Here is an 18,677-nt window from a genome sequence, read left to right on the forward strand (position 1 = left end):
AAGGGAGAACACTAGAGTGGAAGTGGAGGAAGACTCGACTTGAATCCGATAAGGCACGGCACAATGCCCATTTGAAGGCTTATTCTGTGGCAATTCATGCAGCGAAGAAGCAATTCTGTTCTGCACGTATTGCATCCGCAAGTTTGCATCCAGTGGGAGTTGTTCAGAGTTGTGAGGGGATTGACTCATGTTCCCTCCACTGTGTACTTAGATCTGGATTTTTTACTCTTGCACTGTGATGCTTTTAACAACTTTTTTGTGCATAAAATCTCTTGCATTCAAGTGGACTTGTACTCCACGGGTATGGCAGGGTCATTTGCAGAGGTGTCCAGTAACTCCTCTACCTCAATTTGAATGGATCAGTTTCAATTTGTGCCTCCTGAGAATGTGTACAAGCTCCTTGGAAGTATTTGGCCTACCACTTGTTCTTTGGACCCATGCCCAACATGGCTCTAACATAGCTAGCAGGGAGGCTGTTAGAGATGGACTAGTTGACATCATACATGCCTCGCTGAGGGAGAGCAGGATGCCTCCATGTTTGAAAGAGGCAATTGTGAGACCTTTGCTTATGAAGCCTGCCCTGGAGCCCTCGGTGATGGATAATTATAGGTCAGTCTCCAACCTCCATTGGGTGGGCAAGGTAATTGAGAGGGTGGTGGCTGATCAACTCCAGACAATTTCGGAAGATACTGATTATCTAGATCCATTTCAAATTGGCTTTAGAGTAGGCTATGGGGTGGAGAAAGCCTTAGTCGGCCTGATGGATGATCTGTACCAGGATATGGACAGAGGGAGTGTGACTCTGTTGGTTCTTTTGGACCTTTATGCGGCTTTTGATACTATCAACCATGGTATCTTTCTGAATCGTGTGAGGGATTTGGAAATAGGTGGCACTGCTTTTGTGTGGTTCCGTTCCTATCTCTCCAGTAGATTTCAGATGGTGTCACTCGGAGACAGTTGCTCTCTGAAACGAGAGCTATTGTATGGTGTCCCTAAGGGCTCCATCCTATCTCCAATGCTTTTTAACATCTACATGAAACTGCTGGGTGAGAACATCAGAGGATTTGGAGCAGGGTGTTATCAATATGCTGATGACACCCAAATCTACTTCTCCATGACATCATAATCAGGAAATGGCATTGCCCTCCTAAATGCCTGCCTACAGGCAGTAATGGACTGGATGAGAGATAATAAATTGAAGATGAATCCAAAATGAAGGTACTCATGGTAAGGGGTCATACTTCAAGGGACATGATAGATTTTCCTGTTCTGGATGGCGTTGCACTCCCCCCGAAGGAACAGGTATGTAGCTTAGGAGTGTTTCTAGACCCAGGCCTCACTCTGGTTTCTCAGGTTGAGGCTATGGCCAGGATTGCTTTCTATCAACTTTGGTTGATACGACAGCTCTGTCCGTTCCTTGAAGATAGTGATCTCAGAACCAGGGTGCACTTTCTTTCTAGGCTTGACTACTGCAATGCGGCTGCCTTTGTATGTAGGGGCTGCCTTTGAATGTAGTTTGGAATCTACAGTTGGTTCAAAATGCAGCGGGTATCTTGGAAAGACCATATTATGCCTGTTTATGCCTGCTAACAGTTTGTTTTGTTGTTCTTGTGTTTATTTTTGTGAACCACTTAGAGCTTTTGGTGTCAGGCAGTCTATTAAACAAACAAACAAACAAACAAACTCTGAATTTAAGAATCTCCTGATTTCTAATATCAAAAAACTTTCGGGAGGGGGGGGTCTAATCTTGGATTCAGGGAAATGCAGTAGAATATTTCCACACCATTTATTTCTACATGACTTTTTTCTCTCCATCTTTGCTGCCTTGCTTTTTTCTCTAGTTGTTCTTGCAGGCCATCTACAACATTGCTAAGTAGAAATTAGAGGGTAGTAGTAGTTGCAGGAGAGATCTGTTGCATAGATCACTCTGCATCTGAATGGTTTTAAGTTTATATTTGGGTAGGCATATATGGCAAACAAACAAACTAAACTTGATATTGTTTCACGCTCCACACTTTCTGTGTGGTAGAAAATTCCAGGGCCTTTTGCAAGGTCAGGTTCCAAAGACAAAAAGAGCCTGTTAGACTTGTGGTAGGTTAGTAATGTCTGTTTCTCTGTGAATAAAGTTGAACACATAGAAAGACAGCCTTTTAAAACAGCATCTGTTCCTTCAAAACAACAGTATACTCTTTCCTCACACCCCTCTTTACCCATTATTGCCAGTCACCTGCAAAGTTCAGATTTTGGTCTCTTTCACATTTTCCATTCAAACTGCTAAACTGTTTCTCCCTAGCTGCCATTCAAACAGATGTGGGAGGTGTCCACTAGCCACCAGCCCTCAAAAGCCATTATTGTTATTTTTAGCAAGCATTTTCTAGCCATCAGTGCACACGTAAGAAATACCTTTGGCTAGTGAACATACAAAAGATGTGATAAAAGGTCACTTAGTAGTATTCCTGGTACAATATATGCATCTAATAGTTAGTTCTTTCTTGTATGCTGCTAGCCATCATCAAGAAAATTGGTGTCCATAGCTCTGAGCTAATTCCAAATTATTTGTGGTATTGCCTGAATTAAAGATATTGAAGCTATTCCCACGACCACTGGAAAGCGGGTTAAGGGAGCCTAGCTCCTTTCCACTGGTCATGGGAACCACCGGGCTCGCTGGAACCACCCTCCCCATAAATGAGGTTAACGGAGTGAGTGCTCTGTTAACCTCATTTTGTTGCTCGTGTGTCGCCGCAGTGTGCGGCGACGGATGAGTAGACCCCCGGCTGGGGGGCTGCAAGCAGCCTCCCAGGCTCGGGGGTATCTCCAGGATGCCCTGTGTGCTCGTGTGGGGCATCCTTGAACTTCCAGGGGGCACATGGCCCCTGATCCCCGCAGCCTCTGTCAGCTCCGTGATGGAGCCAGCAGTTGTGTGGGCAGCCAATCCGGCCACCCAGCTATGAGCAGCTGTTCGTCTGCAGGCAGAGCGGGCTAAGCCTGCTCTCCCATGCTTCACACGTGTCATGTGAAGCACCTCATTAAGTTAATGCCAAATAACTTGATCCCCCATGTTCTTGTATGAAGGTAATGGCAATGTTAATGTGGAGTTGCACAGCAGAATGGTAAGACCCTGATGCTGCTGTAAAAAGAAACAAAACACCCTGCCCCAGTCTAATGACTTCAAACACTTTAAATAGTAGTGTACTATTTTCAGAATAAAGCATAATAAATATTCAGTGTAAACAGGAGAAGGAAAAACAAGTTTCATAGTCTTTAGGGTAAGCTCTCAGGATACGGTTTTGGAGTTCAGAGCAGGGACAAAGACATTGAATGGGCATGTATCTTAGTGAGGTTCAGAGGCTGGATATATTCAAGGTTAAGGATGAAACAACATGTTAACATTAAACCTGTCACTGAAGACTGAAAGTAGGGGTGTGCGAGCCAGGTTGCACTCGAACGAGCTTGACTCAAAGGTTCAACCTTGACCAAATTGGGTCTAGCTCAGTTCTAGATCAAGCCGAATTGGTCAAACTGGCTTGGGCCCCGTTTGAAGCCCCCTAGTGTGCATTAATTATGGTTAAAAACAGTTACTCACAGTGCCAGCTGTGGGGTGGAGCAGTGGTGGCTCCTCTGACCCTTGCCGTCCACCCCCCACCGAGTATGTTAGATTATTCCCTTACCCCTTTGCTTGTAAAGGGGAATCATTTACCAGTTGGTCAAATGGACTGGACCAGCCGGCAGGTTTGACTGAACTGGTTCAAAAACAGTGTGTATCTATCTTTTGTGGTTTGGTCTGGGAGTTTCATGTCAGACATTCAGTGTACTATAAATACTGTAAAGGGCTTGCAATTTGCAAACCAGCCTCCAGGAAGTTTCTGTGACTGTATTCTTTTTGGAGGTCTCATTCCCCTTTGTTTCCAATGGGAGAGTTTGTTCAGTTTTCTGGGAAAGTAATGAATTTTCCTGGGGTTTGCATTTTTTGGTGGTCTCGGCAAGGTCTGGAACCTACCTGCAGAAATAGTATGTCTCTATCTTTTGTGGTTTGGTATTGACCTCAACATTAGAACACTAAATGCAGCTGGACATTTTATCCAAACAAACCGCTCTTACCTCTCCAACATTCACACATACTTTTCAGCATACTTTTGTTTCATTGATGGCAGCTGCTGCCTAGGGCCATTTTCCTTTTCCTTCTTTGTCCTTGCAGTACTCAGCCTTATTTGCCCACATAGCCATTTAATCCAGTTGATTGTGGTGATAATAGAAATATTTAAGCAAGCAGGACTGGCAAGATAGGAACTGGTTTTTTTTGTGTGTGTGTTTTTAAATGTTAGAGCAAACAGTAGTATGAGGAGGATTAGATAATGGAACTGCAGTGGGGTGCTCAGGTCTGGGGGATGTGGCAATTGGGAGGCAGTGGAGGTACTAGTGAAGTCATTCAAGGAAGCAGGATATGGAAAGATGATACACTGAGATGAATGTTGAGGGATGGTTTTAGAAATTGACTACTTCTGTTCTTTCTTCCCTACCAAAATTAGTTTGATGAAAATGTGGGCTGTGTCCCCTGGACATTTGGTGGGTGCCCTACCTCATATGATAAATCTATGCTCTGTGAATGTGGCTAATCATTGTAACATCTTCTGGCAGTTAAATATCTATGGATTCTGAAAATTTGGGTTGTGGTGCTTTGACTGCATCCTGAACCTACTACCAACCAATATCACTGGGTGATATTGTCTCTCTCAGCTCTGCCCTCCAGGTTTCCTGAGCATACAGCAGCCCCGCCTGGAGGGTCAGGGAGGGGGTGTTGCAGTAATCTATCAAGAGATCCTCCCCATTTCCAGGTGCCCGGTCAGGCAATCTCAGAATTTCAACTGTTTGTCCTTGAAGGTGGGCCTCTTAGATAGGCTGGGGATTCTGTTGGTGTACCGACCACCCCGCTGCACTTCAGTCTCCCTGCCTGAGCTGGCGGGGGTGGTCTCGGAGGTGGCTTTGGGTTCTCCCAAACTTATTGTTCTGGGAGATTTAAATGTCCATGCTGAGGCCCCCCTAGTAGGTTCGGCTCAGGATTTCATGGCCTCCATGGCAACCATGGGCCTGTCTCAATTGGTATCAGGCCCTACCCACATGGCAGGACACACTCTGGATCTGGTTTTTACTGACCAGGGAATAAATGACCTGGAGGTGGGGGAGTTTGAGATAACTCCCTTGTCATGGACAGATCATCATCTGGTGGGGTTTAGTTTGACTGCTCCGTCTGCCCTCTGCAGGGGTGGTGGACCAAGTAGAATGGTGCACCGCTGGAGGCTTATGGATCCGCTTGGATTCCAGATGGCTCTCGGGGAGTTTCCAGTGTCCAGAACTGGTGCCCCTGGCGAGGCCATGATTGATCTCTGGAATGGAGAGATGACCCGGTCTGTTGACAAGGTTGCTCCTAAACGCCCTTTCCAGCTTGGTGGAGCCTATTCAGCTCTTTGGTTTTCCTCGGAGCTTAGGCAATGAAACAACTTGGACGACAGCTGGTACGATGCTGGAGGAAGAGTTGTGCTGAATCTGACCGAACACGGGCTAGAGCCCATTTTAGGGACTACTCTGTGGCAGTGGGGGCGGTGAAAAAATGTTTTTTCTCCGCCTCCATTGCATCTGCTCAGTGCAGACCAATGGAGCTGTTTCGTGTGGCAAAAACATTGCTCTACACATATCCCCAGGTAATGGGGGAGGAATAATCTACAGCCCATTGTGATCAGTTTGCTTGTCACTTTGCAGATAAAGTCGCTTGCATCTGTGCTGACCTGGACTCCATAGTTTTGGCAGTTCTGGCAGACATACCTCTGGTACCATCTGGTCCTGTTGTATTGGATTATTTTCAGTTGGTGGAACCTGAGAATGTGGACAAGATCCTGTGCAGTGTGTAGGCGACATCATGCATTCTTGACCCTTGTCCTTCATGGCTAATAAAAGCTGCCAGGGAGGGGGCAGGTAGATGGTTGGAGGTGATTATCAATGCCTCATTAAGGGAGGGCAAGATGCCATCATGCCTCAAGGAGGCAATGGTGAGACCATTATTAAAAAAGCCCTCCTTTGATTCCTCCAACCTGAACAACTATAGACCAGTCTCTAACCTGCCCTTTTTGGGCAAGGTGATAGAGTGTGTGGTGGCGTCCCAGCTGCAGAGGGTCTTGGATGATATGGATTATCTGGACCTTTTTCAATCTGGGTTCTGCCCTGGATATGGGACTGAAACTGCCTTGGTCACTTTAGTGGATGACCTTCGCTTGGAACTAGACAGGGGGAATGCATCCCTGTTAGTTCTGCAGGACCTCTCGGCGGCATTTGAGACCATCGACCATGGTATCCTTCTGGACTGCCTCTTGGGTATGGGAATTGGAGGTACTGTGCTGGAGTGGTTCTTTGGGGGGAGGGTCCAGAAGGTGGTGCTGGGGGACTTCTGCTCGGCCCCATGGCCATTGGTCTGTGGGGTTCTGCAGGGTTCGGTTTTGTCCCCCCATGCTGTTTAACACCTACATGAAGCCTCTGGGAGAGGTCATCCAGAGACTTGGACTGAGCTGTCAGCAATATGCAGATGACACTCAGCTCTATCTCTCCTTGTCACCTGATCCTCGGGAGGTGGTGGATGTCCTGAATTGGGGATTGGAGGCCATGATGGGCTGGATGTGGGCTAATAAACTGAGACTGAATCCAGAGAAGACGGAGGTAATGTTGGTCAGTAGGAGAGCCATTTGGGATGAGGAGATTCTACCTGTTCTAGATGGGGTTGCACTCCCCTTGAGGGAGCAAGTATGCAGCTTGTGGGTATTACTGGACCCGGCTCTGCTTTTGGAAGCTCAGGTGGAGGCAGTGGCCAGGGGTGCCTTTGCATGGCTTTGGCTAGTGCGCCAGCTGCGTCGTTTTCTCAAGAAGGCAGATCTGGCCACAGTTACCCATGCCTTAGTCACATCATGGCTGGATTACTGTAACGTGCTCTACGTGGGGCTGCTCTTGAAGAATATCCAGAAACTACAGCTTGTAAAAAATGCGGCAGCTAGGGTTCTATCTGGAGCTGCCCAGTGTGATCATATCATACCTATTTTGAAAGAGCTGCACTGGTTACCAGCTCTATCACCTTGCCCAAAAAATGAAGGTTAGATACAGGTCTATAGTTGTCCAGGTTGGAGGGATTAAGGGAAGGATTTTTTTCCGGGTCCAATTCAAGGTGCTGGTTTTGACCTATAAAGCCCTTAATGGTATGGGCCTGGGAGACCACCTGCTCCCAAGGGTTGCTGCCCACTTGACGAGATCATCTGAGGGGGCTCTGCTCCAGGTGCCGACAATGAGGGAGGCTTGGTTGTTGTGCACGCAGGACAGGGCCTTCTCTATTGCTGCCCCCAGACTTTGGAATGTTCTCCCAGTGGTCATTCGCTCTTCAGACTTCATCACAGTTTTTAGAAAACTTGTTAAATCTTGGCTTTTTATCCAGGCCTTCACATGATTGTTTTATTGCTGCTTCTGTGTGATTTTATCTGTGTACAGTTTTTATGTTTGTATTTTATATATTTTAAATCAGATTTGTTTTCATATTTTTAGTGTAATACTTTTAACTGTTATTTTTATTATATGTTTTTTAGCTTTTGTAAACCACCTTGGGATTGTTTTTAATGAAAGGCGGTATATAAATTTAACAATCAATCAATCAATCAATCAATCAATGTGTGTATGTAAGTAATATGTAGGCTGAATATCTGATATGACATCATTTTGTTGGGATTTTTTTTTTACCCCTCTGTCAACATCAGGGCTTGTTGTACCCCATTTGAGAAGCGGGGTGGGATTAATAAAACTTTGAGTTCAGTGTTCTACATCTTCTAGGTCAGGATCAACTTTAGTGAGGTTAAGTGCCCTGTGGTATTTCATCCACCATCCCCTTGCAATATTGTCTACAAGTGCTCCTTTTACTAATACAGATATGGGAATATCAACACCATTGCACTGCATACTAACTGAAACTACTATGCATGTTCAGCACCAGGGGTCAAAAAGACCCCATAAAATACCCTCATAATGATGTAAGCACCCTTTATGTCCATAGATGATTAGTCCAGAACCTGTTCCTTTCATATCTTGTTGGAAAAGAGTATAGAGGCTACACACACAAGATCTTTTCTAGTTACATAGGCATGTGAGTGCCTGTATAATATGGGTGGAGAGGTAAAATTGCATTCTGTCATGTTTTCACTCAACCCCCAAAACTGTAGTTTACTGTAGTACTTCTTACTGTAGTTTCCCAAAGCTTTCCTTTTGCAGTATTCATGCTAGAATGAGCATTTTAAAGCTCAGAATCACGGCTAAACAAGTGTGTCAGATTTTTAATGAATTAGTGGGGAAAGGATTAAGTTATGAGGAGCAGAAGTTGAAAAGCACATATGAATTGACCAAAGTATAGTCAATAAACGTAATGTTACCAATAAGTTTACTATTTTTATTCTTATATAATATCAGTACACTGTTCATACATTTTGTTCAAGGCTTTCAGAGTCAGATATAGATATAGATATAGAGGCTTTCAGAGTCAAATAAGAAGCCTAAACACTCAGTGGGCCAGTTGGGATGATACTGTCTGACCAGCCCACCAGTGGTCCCTCTAATTTTTTTCATCTCTGTGTGGAATTAGTTTTGTTCTGGGTGGCAGTACCACTGTGTGTGCACATATATTCAGAATGGGGCCTTCCTGATTCAACCTGAGCGGGATCTAAATTGAACTGTGCAGACATCAAAAAACTTGTGAGTGTGTGTATGTGTGCATGCCTTAGAGGGAACAGTGCAGCCCACCCAATCACAAGGCTGAGCATGTGCATGCACATCTCCCTCCCACCCAATGCACGGTTCTGTCCCCACATACCCATGTGAGGCGCTGAATATTAAGATCTACCCCAAATTGTGCAACTTAACTTCAATTTTAAAATAATAGCAGTGTAATTGGGACAGTCTGGACATTTCCCCTCTCATGCTACTATGTAGGGATGGAACAGTGTGCTGTCTGGCATAGGAGATGTGAGCTAGCTTGTTCTTTTTCATATGTCAACCAGCATTTTCAGATGGTAGTTGTCCAGACTGACCAAGTAGTTAATCTAGCGAAGGCTGATTATACCCTCAAATTTTCCTGCAGTTTACAAGCTGCATTTCCCCCTTGAATTCCCTACGGATGAGCTGGAGTTCTTCTTTGGCTTAGGCTATTAGTTGAGACAAGCAGCAGTCCTTAGTGGGAGAGGACTAGGCCCCAACATTATCCCCTGGAAACTTTATCACCCTTCGGCCTGTTCCTTCAGGTGAGCTTCAGTGCTTTCTGACTTCGATATTATTAGTTGCGTTAAGCACCAGCCTTGGCTTTTGAGTGGAAGGGAGAACTAGACCCTAGCCCAACACACTCTCTGCCCTGTAATCTGCAAACCTTTTAGCTGCAGGTGAGTTTCTTCATACAATACAGAATCTGGAGGCACGCAGAGGCATCATATATATTGCAAAATATAACCAGTAAATATAATTCATATTGTTTATTCAATTAGGTATAGTTAAGTTTCATTCCAGATTTATGGTTGGGTTTAGGGTTGTGCACAAAACTGGAAAACCTGGTTTGGTTCGAGTAGAACCAGACTCAAAACAAACTGGGTCCAGTTCGGTTCTGTGCACACTAGAGCTGGACCCGGTCTGATTTGAGTCTGAACCGATTTGGGACCAGTTTGTGTGAGGGGGTGGGGTTGATTTTTTTTTTTTTTTTTTTTTTTTTTTTGCAAACAAAATGGTGGACTTACCACCACTGCAGGGCTTTAGCTCTCTTGAGATCTTCCCTCCCCCTCCCAGCCTCCCCCATCTCAAATGGCCCATTTCAGGCTGTTTCTGGCCCATTCTGGGCCTCTGTGCACTGCCAGTGGACATTTTGGAGGCCACTGCACATGCGTACTGGCCATTTGCTTGGCTGGATCATGACCCAGGTCTGTCCCTGAATCGGCCCCAAACCGGACCTGGTCCAGCCAATTCAAGTGCAAGCCAATCCAAACCTGAGCTGGCTTGCACATCCCTAGTTGGGTATCTATGATCAATGAGCCCTCTAGAACCTTGCCCCTCACATTTAGAATTCCATGGAAAACAGTTTTCTTTTTCTCATAAAGAATGCTAGACCAGGCAGATATTGGTGTAATCCAGCAAAGTTTTTTTACATTGATAAGCAAGAACTACTACTACTACTACTACTACTGATTCATAGTAGAAATAGCCTTCTGCTAAATGAAGAAAATATACAAATGCAGTAGAGTCCATACTCCAGATCACTTAACACAGATTAGATATGACTTAACTTAGAGATCTTGAGTGTGCACTCTTGCTTAAAACATGCTGGTGACCCACCCCTGTCCTTGAGAAACAGATAATCTCAAATGGTTAGTGAGCTTCTGTAGTAGGATTTTCAGGCTCTTTGGAGACAGACTGCAAGCTACTGTCCTATGAGTCAATCTAAGGTGAGTTTGGATGCTGTGTCACATTCACAGGAGTCCAGTGGCTGAGTCATGTCATGTCTCTTAGAAATATTAGGCAGTGGGCTGGGACTTTGAATTTGATTTTTACCATGTGTTTCTTTTGCTTTACTTTACATGCCAGGACCCCCTTCTGCTCCTCGAAGTGCCATCTCAAATGTTAACGAGACTAGTGTCTTTCTGGAATGGATTCCTCCTGCTGATACTGGTGGAAGGAAAGATGTGTCTTATTATATTGCATGTAAGAAGTGCAACTTGCACTCAAGTCTCTGTGAGGCTTGTGGCACTCATGTGAGGTATCTTCCACAACAAAGCGGCCTGAGGAACACCTCTGTGATGATGGCGGACCTGCTTGCTCACACAAATTATACCTTTGAAATTGAGGCTGTGAATGGTGTGTCTGACCAGAGTCCAGCTGCACGACAATTTGTGTCAGTCAATGTAACCACAAACCAGGCAGGTAAGTGCAATTGCAGATGGGATAATTAGGTTTGGGGAGTGATTTGGCTATGACAGCTTGTTGTGGTGGGACATCCAGCAAAGTAAATAGTTTGCTTAAAGTCCTACAACTTGCTTTCATTGGTGAATTTGTTGTTTGTTTGTTCCCTCAAATGAATTTATTAGGTCGTGCATTGTGAGAATGAACCTGCTCAGGAGTTCATATAACAGACTTTGCAGTGATGGTACCAGAAAAGAAATTGGTGGAGGTGGGGATTTATGGGTGGGCGAGCTATGTCCCACATATTAGATTTCTGAAACAGAAATTGGGGACAGATGGGGAGCAAACCCAAACTACTTGTCTGGGGGCCTTCCTCACCCCTCAAGCTGCCCTTGAGACCCTGGAGTTGTTTATACAGAATATTTCTTGTTCTTTGTCAAATTGGGGAAAACATGCAGTTATTAGCCCTTGTTGGTATAAAAATGATTAAATGTAGATATAATTAAGTTTAAAATTAAATTAATTTTGATTAAACTTAACATTACATTTTTTCCAATGTAGGCAGTGTTTTTAAAAGGTAATTTGAAAAGAAAACAAGAAGATCGAATACACTCTTTTGTGCAGAATAGGCACCAAGTACAGTTCTGTATCCAGCATGCTAGCTTTTGGGCGGGTTGTATATTTTAACTTTGGTTGTCAGGAATGTGATTGAAAATATGATGGGGGAAATGTTTATGATTTGGAAACTTGTTGAAAATAAATCCAGAGTAAGTTATGTATTACCAGGCATGAGTTCTAATCCAAGGTCATGAGTTTACCCATATTTTTGCTTTTATAACCCACGGGTTATACATTTTTTTGTTTCCCATGAAGGGAACAAAGAGGGTGAAGGTTATACAGAAATATTTTAACATTATTTTTCCTTGGGTGTGAGGGTTGGGAGGGGAAGGGAATTGCCCGGCTGACCATCCCTGGCACTGCAGACTTCTTTCCTAGAGAACGGCACCACAGCTCTTCCCACTTGCCTCTTCCTGGCAACTTTCCTGTTCCAAGAGCTGTAGCAATCCAGATGCCAGAGCTGATATGCTTCTGAGTCTGCAAGTCGACTGGGAGCCACCAGTCCCGTCCAGAGTTCTCTCTGGTTTTTTTCATCTGTGCAGAATGAGTTTTGTTCTGAGTGGCAGTATCAAGGCAGTGTGTGCGCACATGCATTCAGAGTGGGACCCTCCTGATTTAAACTGAGCGGGATCTAAAATTAACTGAGCGGAGATCAAGCAATGTGAGTGTGCATACATGCACACTCCTTAGAGGGAACACTGGTCCTGTCCTGTGCTGCCTCGCCCCACTTGCCTGCATGCCTCCTCAACCCCAGCACCTCAGTCCCTGGAATATGTTCACTCATTTGCCTCCTGCTCTACTATCTCCCTCCCAGAGTCTAGGGAGGAAGGCCGTAGCAGGACAGGAATACCATCTCTCTCCATAGATATCTGCAGGTAATACACAGGTGCAGGAAATACAAGAGTGGCTTTTTTTTTTTTTTTACAAGACCGATGATCAGCTCCAGGTTATACTGTTGTGTGGGGTATAGTCGAGAAACTATGGTAATATAATAATTATTTAAAATAGGCTGCCTCAGTTGTTGCTCACATTTCAGGAAAACAATAAGAATGTTGTGCAATATATCCACAAACTGTAGTTTGTAGTTCACCAAATTCAAAGAAATATGCAATAGTTCTTTATTAATGAGTTCATTAATGATAATAAAAATCTGTAGGTTCAGCCTTTGGCTCAGTGTTGTGCTCATAATGCGCTTCCAGTATGACCTTTAATAAATGGCTCTTCCCTGTTGTATGAGGAGTAATTACTCACACCTTATTCTGATTTAGCTTTCTTGAGGTCAATAAAATGACACCAGTATTGGTAGCTCAAAGTAGAGACGTAGAGCCAACCACAAAATGTTTCAGTGTGTCCCTCGCCCCTAAGAGGAGTGTTCCTGTTCAGAGACCTACCCAACCTGAAACAGGAGACTCTTGGTGCTGTTCAGACTCCATGGGGGTGGATAGTTTCAGGAGGTGAAAAGGGTACAAGGATATTTCTCCCACCCCCACACACAGTCCCTTGAGACCTTTCCCTCCTATGCCATATAGTGATAGAAAGTCAGGTTTGGAGCTATCTGTCAGTCCTGAACCTGAACATTTTATTGCCCATTTTATCCATGGCCTCAATGGCTCCACTTGGCTGCTTTCGGCAAAGCAAAATATGTGAATGTCTGTTGCGCCAACTTCAAGTTCCCTCTTTATCTCATACTGGGGGAACGACAGGTTGCCTGCTGTGTGTGAACTCAACCAATGAGATGAGTTATCTTTTTTAGCCTACTTTCCTTAAGGAAAGTAAGCTTATAAGATCACCCGGCATTTTGTGTGTGTGTCCGTGTGCAACGCCTGGACTAATATGAACCAAACTGAGTACAGTTGTAGGGGCATATAGGGACACCTCAACAACATAGTTTGTGATGATGTCATCCACCCCAATTCAAGATTGCTGATGCATAAATGTCTGAGGCACAGTGGACTAACTTGTGAACTGTCTAACTGATTTGAACCAAATTTGCTACAGCTGCAAGGACACATAAGGACACCTCAATGGCATAGTTTGTAATAATGTCATCCAGCCTGATTCAAGAAGGTGGACATGTGAACATTTGAGGCATAAGTGGGCTAACTTGTGAACCACCTAATCAATTTGAATCAAATTAGGTACAGTTGTAGTGAGTGACACATAGGGAAACCTCAATAGTGTAGTTTATAATAATGTCATCCACCCTGATTCTAGATGGTGGCCACATGAACATTTGAGGCCTTAGTAGGTTAACTTGTAGATCGTCTAACTGATCTGAACCAAATTTGGAACAGTTGTAGGGAGACATAGGGACATCTCAATGGCGTAGTTTGTGATGATGTCATCCACCCACATTCATGTTGGCAGACATGTGAATGTTTAAGGCTGAAGTCGGCTAACTTGTGAGGATGGTAATTATCAATTAAGATTATAGTGAAAGAAAGGAAAGTAGATGAGTTCTTACCAGAACAATGTGTCTTTCTTCTATGCCATCAATATTCCATTAAGGTCTTAGAAGCTCACAGGGCTGTGTTGTTGTTGTTTTTGTGAATCTGTTTCTTTTAACTTATGTACTTCTGTGTATATACTTGACATATACAAGTATATAGAAACCACTATCTTATCTTTGGGTAGCCCTGTTGCACTTCCAGACTGAAAGGCAGCCAATTGCCTTAGTTTCCTATTTGTATATATGATGTGCACATATACATTTTGGTGTGAATCACTGTACATGTATTCCTTTTAAAAGTCATCATGGTGATTGGACCCCTCAAAACTGTGTGTACTGTTCCGTGCGAGTAAAATGGATGGTTGTGTTATTAGAATTGCAAAGTTAGTCTGAGTGGCCAGCTAAGCTGCAGGAGCCACATATGCTTCGAAAAGGTGATTGTATGCAAAGGGAAATTCTGGTTGGAGAATTTCCTTTATCAAGGAGGAGTGTGGCAGAATGCAGCAGTACTGCCTTGTTCCATCTGTTCCAGATTTGGAAATGGGAACATCCCTAGTAGGTGAGAGAAGGCAGTGCTAACAAAGAGAATTATTACACCACCATCATCATCATCAACAACAATAATAATAAAATTAAACTTTGTTAGGCGCCCCATAACAAATTATTCTTTGAGTGGCTTACAGCACAGCATTAAAACATAAAATAAAAACAAACACAAAGAATCATAACAGACCAAAAAAAGAAAAGGGGGGCAGAATATGAAATACAAAACAAAAAATTTAAATGACATTTTAAAAAAATATCAGTTAAAATCAGATAAAAATTTTAAAGGCCAGAATGAACAAAAAGGTCTTCACCTAAAAGAACAAAGTGGTGAAGCCAGGCAAACTTTACTAGGGAGGCTCTTCCATAAATGGGGTGAAACCACTGAAAAGGCCCTCTCCCTATAAGCTTCCTGCCTCACCTCATTTGGCAGGGGCTAGGGATGTGCACAAAACCATTTTGCCCGGTTTGGTTCGAGTCTGAACTGGACTCAAACTGGATCAGGCATGTTCAGTTTTGACACCCTGAATGAGAGACCAGGCTCGGTTCGAATTCAAACTGGTTTGGGCCTGCTTTGAGGGTGCCAGGGACATTAAATTTTTTGGTGGGGAAAGGTGGAGGGTGCTGCTGAGGGCCTCTGCAGACTTGGAGGGTGCTGTTGCAGCCACAGGGTGGTCTCTGGTGGTTCTCCCTCCCCCTGCTGGCCCACCCATCTCTTTTGGGCCCTCTCTAAGCACATGACAGCCATTTTGGAGGCCACTGTGCATGCACAGGGACGCATGCCCAGGTCATGACCTTGGGCACACAAGTGATCCATGTGCATGCATGGTGGCCTCTAAAATGGCCTGGTATGGGCCCAAAACAGGCTGGAGTGACCTGGGGGAGACTGGGGCGGATGCCGGTGGGGGGAGCGGAACTGCCGGAGACACACACCTCCATGGCTGCAGCAGCAGCCCTGAGGCTGCGGAAGCCCTAAGCAACGGTAAGCCCGCCTCCCACTCCCCCCCCCCCAAAAAAAATTAATATCCCTGGTACTCCCAAACTGGGCCTGAATCAGCCTGGGGGTGTTCAACTCGAGGTAAAGCCCTGAACTGGACCAGTTCAGTGTCTAACCAGCTTGGGATTGAGCCAGTTCACACATCCCTAGCAGGATGTGTGCCTCAGATGAGGGCCTCCAAAGAAGATCTTAAGGACTGTGTTGGGACATATGGGGCAAGACACTCTCTCAAATAACCTAGTCCCAAGCCATTTAGGGCTTTAAAGGTTAACACTAGCATTTTTATTTGGGCCTGGAAATGGACTGGGAGCCAGAGCAGCTGACAAAGCACTGGTGTAATATGCTCAAAATGTCCAGTCCCAGTTGCCTCCTCTGAGTATCCAGGTGCTGAATAAAGTAAGAAGAAAATCTTTCTGACTAAGCTGCTGCATAGCAGATTATTACTAAAGGAGCTGCTGACCTTGTTCCCCCTCTGCACCAGATGTTCACAAACCAGGAGCATGCATGCTCCCAAACTAGGGACAGAGCCTTCTCCTACCCTATTCCTGTGAACAAGCCTGCTTCATGTGAACAAACCTACTGTGTGGGCGCATGCATGTTCATGTGCGTCTTGCTCTTTGAGTAATACTGTGGCTTGAGACCTGGGATAAAAATAACAAGACATTTAAAAACAGATTAATTTTGTTTCTTCACCCTGATCTGTTTGCTGATAGATGATTATGAGGGTTAGGGGAAAGGAGCACTGGGATTTCTCTGAGCACCACACAAGTTGAGTGTGTAAATTCTTGGTAAACTAAGAACAGAAATTAATTACATATTAGCAATCAGAATGGCTGCTTCTGGAAATTCAGAACCATATGTCATTGTACCAGTCTGGCAGCTTCATTGGTGCTGACAGAAATTTGCTAGCCATCACCACAGATAGAATGCTGCCTTTTTGTATTGGGCTGCATCTAGCCCAAGAACAATCTTGTGAATTTCTAAGTTTTATCAAAATGTCTATGCACCCGGTTTCTGGCTGAGCCTGATGTCCATTACATCTGGTGTCTGATCTTAACAAATTGCTTTTGAGTTCTGGAAGGAATTATTTCCTGAAAACTTTGTTTCTTCCTCAAATAATTTGTTTCTCCTGCTTTGGGTAATTGGCAGCATCAGTATGTCTGGCTTTCCCAGACTTGATATAATTTTCCTTTTTGACTGCAAGGTGTGTGCAAAGTTTCTAGGCACGTATATTACATTTGAGAAGCATATTACAACAAAAAACCACTGCTTCACTGCACAGGCTGAAACATATTACAATAATCTGGAAGATGGAATTGATTAACTGGTGCTGGCTGATTAGCTGATAGAATCCAGTAATGGCCTTTTTATATAAAAATGATTGATTAAATAACTACTCTAGGATTCTCTGTTCAGTGCACAAGCCATTGCAACCATTTTAATTGCATTGTGGATGATAAGACAATGAGGAAGGCCTAACAAAATCATGCCAAGGATTCAAGGATGAAGTAGTTCTTCCAGGGAAAGTATTTTGCACTCAAAAGAATTGAGATTCTCTGCCAAGATAATCTGAATTCTGCAACTGGTATAAACCATGCCATGTGTAAATCACTGATATAAATCAATCTGTATAGATTTGCATAACATTATTTTATGCTGCCTGTCTGTAAATGGCACTCAACCTGGCTTATTTTAATCTTGCTGGTCATAGGGCTGAACAAATTGCTCTGGGCACTGAAATCTTAGGGCCTAGCTAGACATTACTTTAATCATGTCATTGGCCTTGTTGTGCTTGCCTCCTGTCCCTGGTAAATAGCATACAAGGGAAGGGGCATCCAGATTGGGACCACAGGGGTGGTAAGGAGGCTTTAACCTAGCTTCAGTGAGAATATTCCCCTGCCCCATGCAGAACAAATAACATGCACAAGGGCCTTGATCAGGATTGAGACCATGATAACAGCAAATTTAAAGCCAACCCACCCCCAGGTGCGGCCCGTAAACGTGCCTCCAGGTGTGTGTGGTGAGCGGCTTCTTTAAGTGTAAACAGAGCCGGTGCTCCGTGCCGCCCAGCAGCCCCCGCAGCCGGGAATCACCTCCGCCACTCAACTGGCTCCCACAGAGGTGAGCCCCTGCCAGCAGCCAGGAGAGTGGCGGAGGCGATTCTCCGCCGCGGTGGCTGCTGGGAGGCATGGAGCACCAGCTCCATTTACACTTAAAGATGCCACCTGCTGCCCCCCGCCCTGGAGGCGCATTCATGGGCCACGCCTGCCCCCCCCAACACCCTCCCCTTTGATTCCTAATTGGTTTGGGCCTCATGCATGCTATGCTAACCTTTATCCTAACCCATGCTAATTGAGTAAAGAGACAGCTTTTAAAGTGGTGATTCTCTTGTATGTAGTAGAGGGAGAATAAATGGCCCTGTCCAGCCCCAGCACAGCATAACTCCAGTGGCTGCTCCTTGTATCTGCCTTATGTTGCTTTTTAGATTGTGAGCCCTTTGGGGAAGGGGACCATCTTATTTATGTATTATTTATTTTTCTATGTAAACCACTTTGAGAGTTTTGGTTGAGGTAAAGTAAAGGTGAAGTGTGCCGTCAAGTCGATTTCGACTCCTGGCACCCACAGAGCCCTGTGGTTTTCTTTTGGTAGAATACAAGAGGGGTTTACCACTACCTCCTCCCACGCAGTATGAGATGATGCCTTTCAGCATCTTCCTATATCGCTGCTGCCTGGTATAGGTGTTTCCCATAGTCTGGGAAACAAAGTCTGGGAAACATACCATACCATAGTCTGGGAAACATACCAGCGGGGATTCGAACCAACAACCTTCTGCTTGTTAGTCAAGCATTTCCCCACTGTGCCACTTAAGGTTGAGGAGCAGTATATAAATATATGTTGAGGGGTGGTGACGGTGGTGGTAGTAGTAGTAGTAGTAGTAGTAGTAGTAGTAGTAGTAGTAGAAGTAAACCAAACCAGAAACAATGACATGATTAAAGTAAGTTTGGGTTTTTTTCTGCCAGACCTCTGGATTCTGAGATTTCACCAGAATTGAGGCCTGTCTTTGCAACTTTGACTCTGGGCCAATCACTTCTCTCTCAGCCTAACCTACTTCACAGGGTT

At 44.5% G+C, this 18,677-nt stretch overlaps 1 protein-coding gene across 17 annotated transcripts in view; it reads left to right on the forward strand.

The window, feature by feature from the left end:
- EPHA5 (EPH receptor A5) overlaps window positions 1-18,677 on the forward strand; it is a 381,695-nt gene that overhangs the window by 233,040 nt on the left and 129,978 nt on the right. For 13 of the 17 annotated variants that reach the window (XR_008309586.1, XM_053260106.1, XM_053260107.1 and 10 more), the window contains one exon: window positions 10,636-10,971. The exons of the other annotated variants lie outside the window; for them this stretch is intronic. Coding sequence is in view for 12 of the 13 variants with exons in the window: in XM_053260106.1 (XP_053116081.1) it covers window positions 10,636-10,971 (336 nt within the window). In the remaining variant the exon portion in view is untranslated. The remainder of the gene's footprint in view (window positions 1-10,635; window positions 10,972-18,677) is intronic. 17 annotated transcript variants of the gene reach the window in all.

This window comes from Hemicordylus capensis, chromosome 6 (assembly GCF_027244095.1).
Source record: "Hemicordylus capensis ecotype Gifberg chromosome 6, rHemCap1.1.pri, whole genome shotgun sequence".
In the NCBI taxonomy this organism is placed as follows: Eukaryota; Metazoa; Chordata; class Lepidosauria; order Squamata; family Cordylidae; genus Hemicordylus; species Hemicordylus capensis.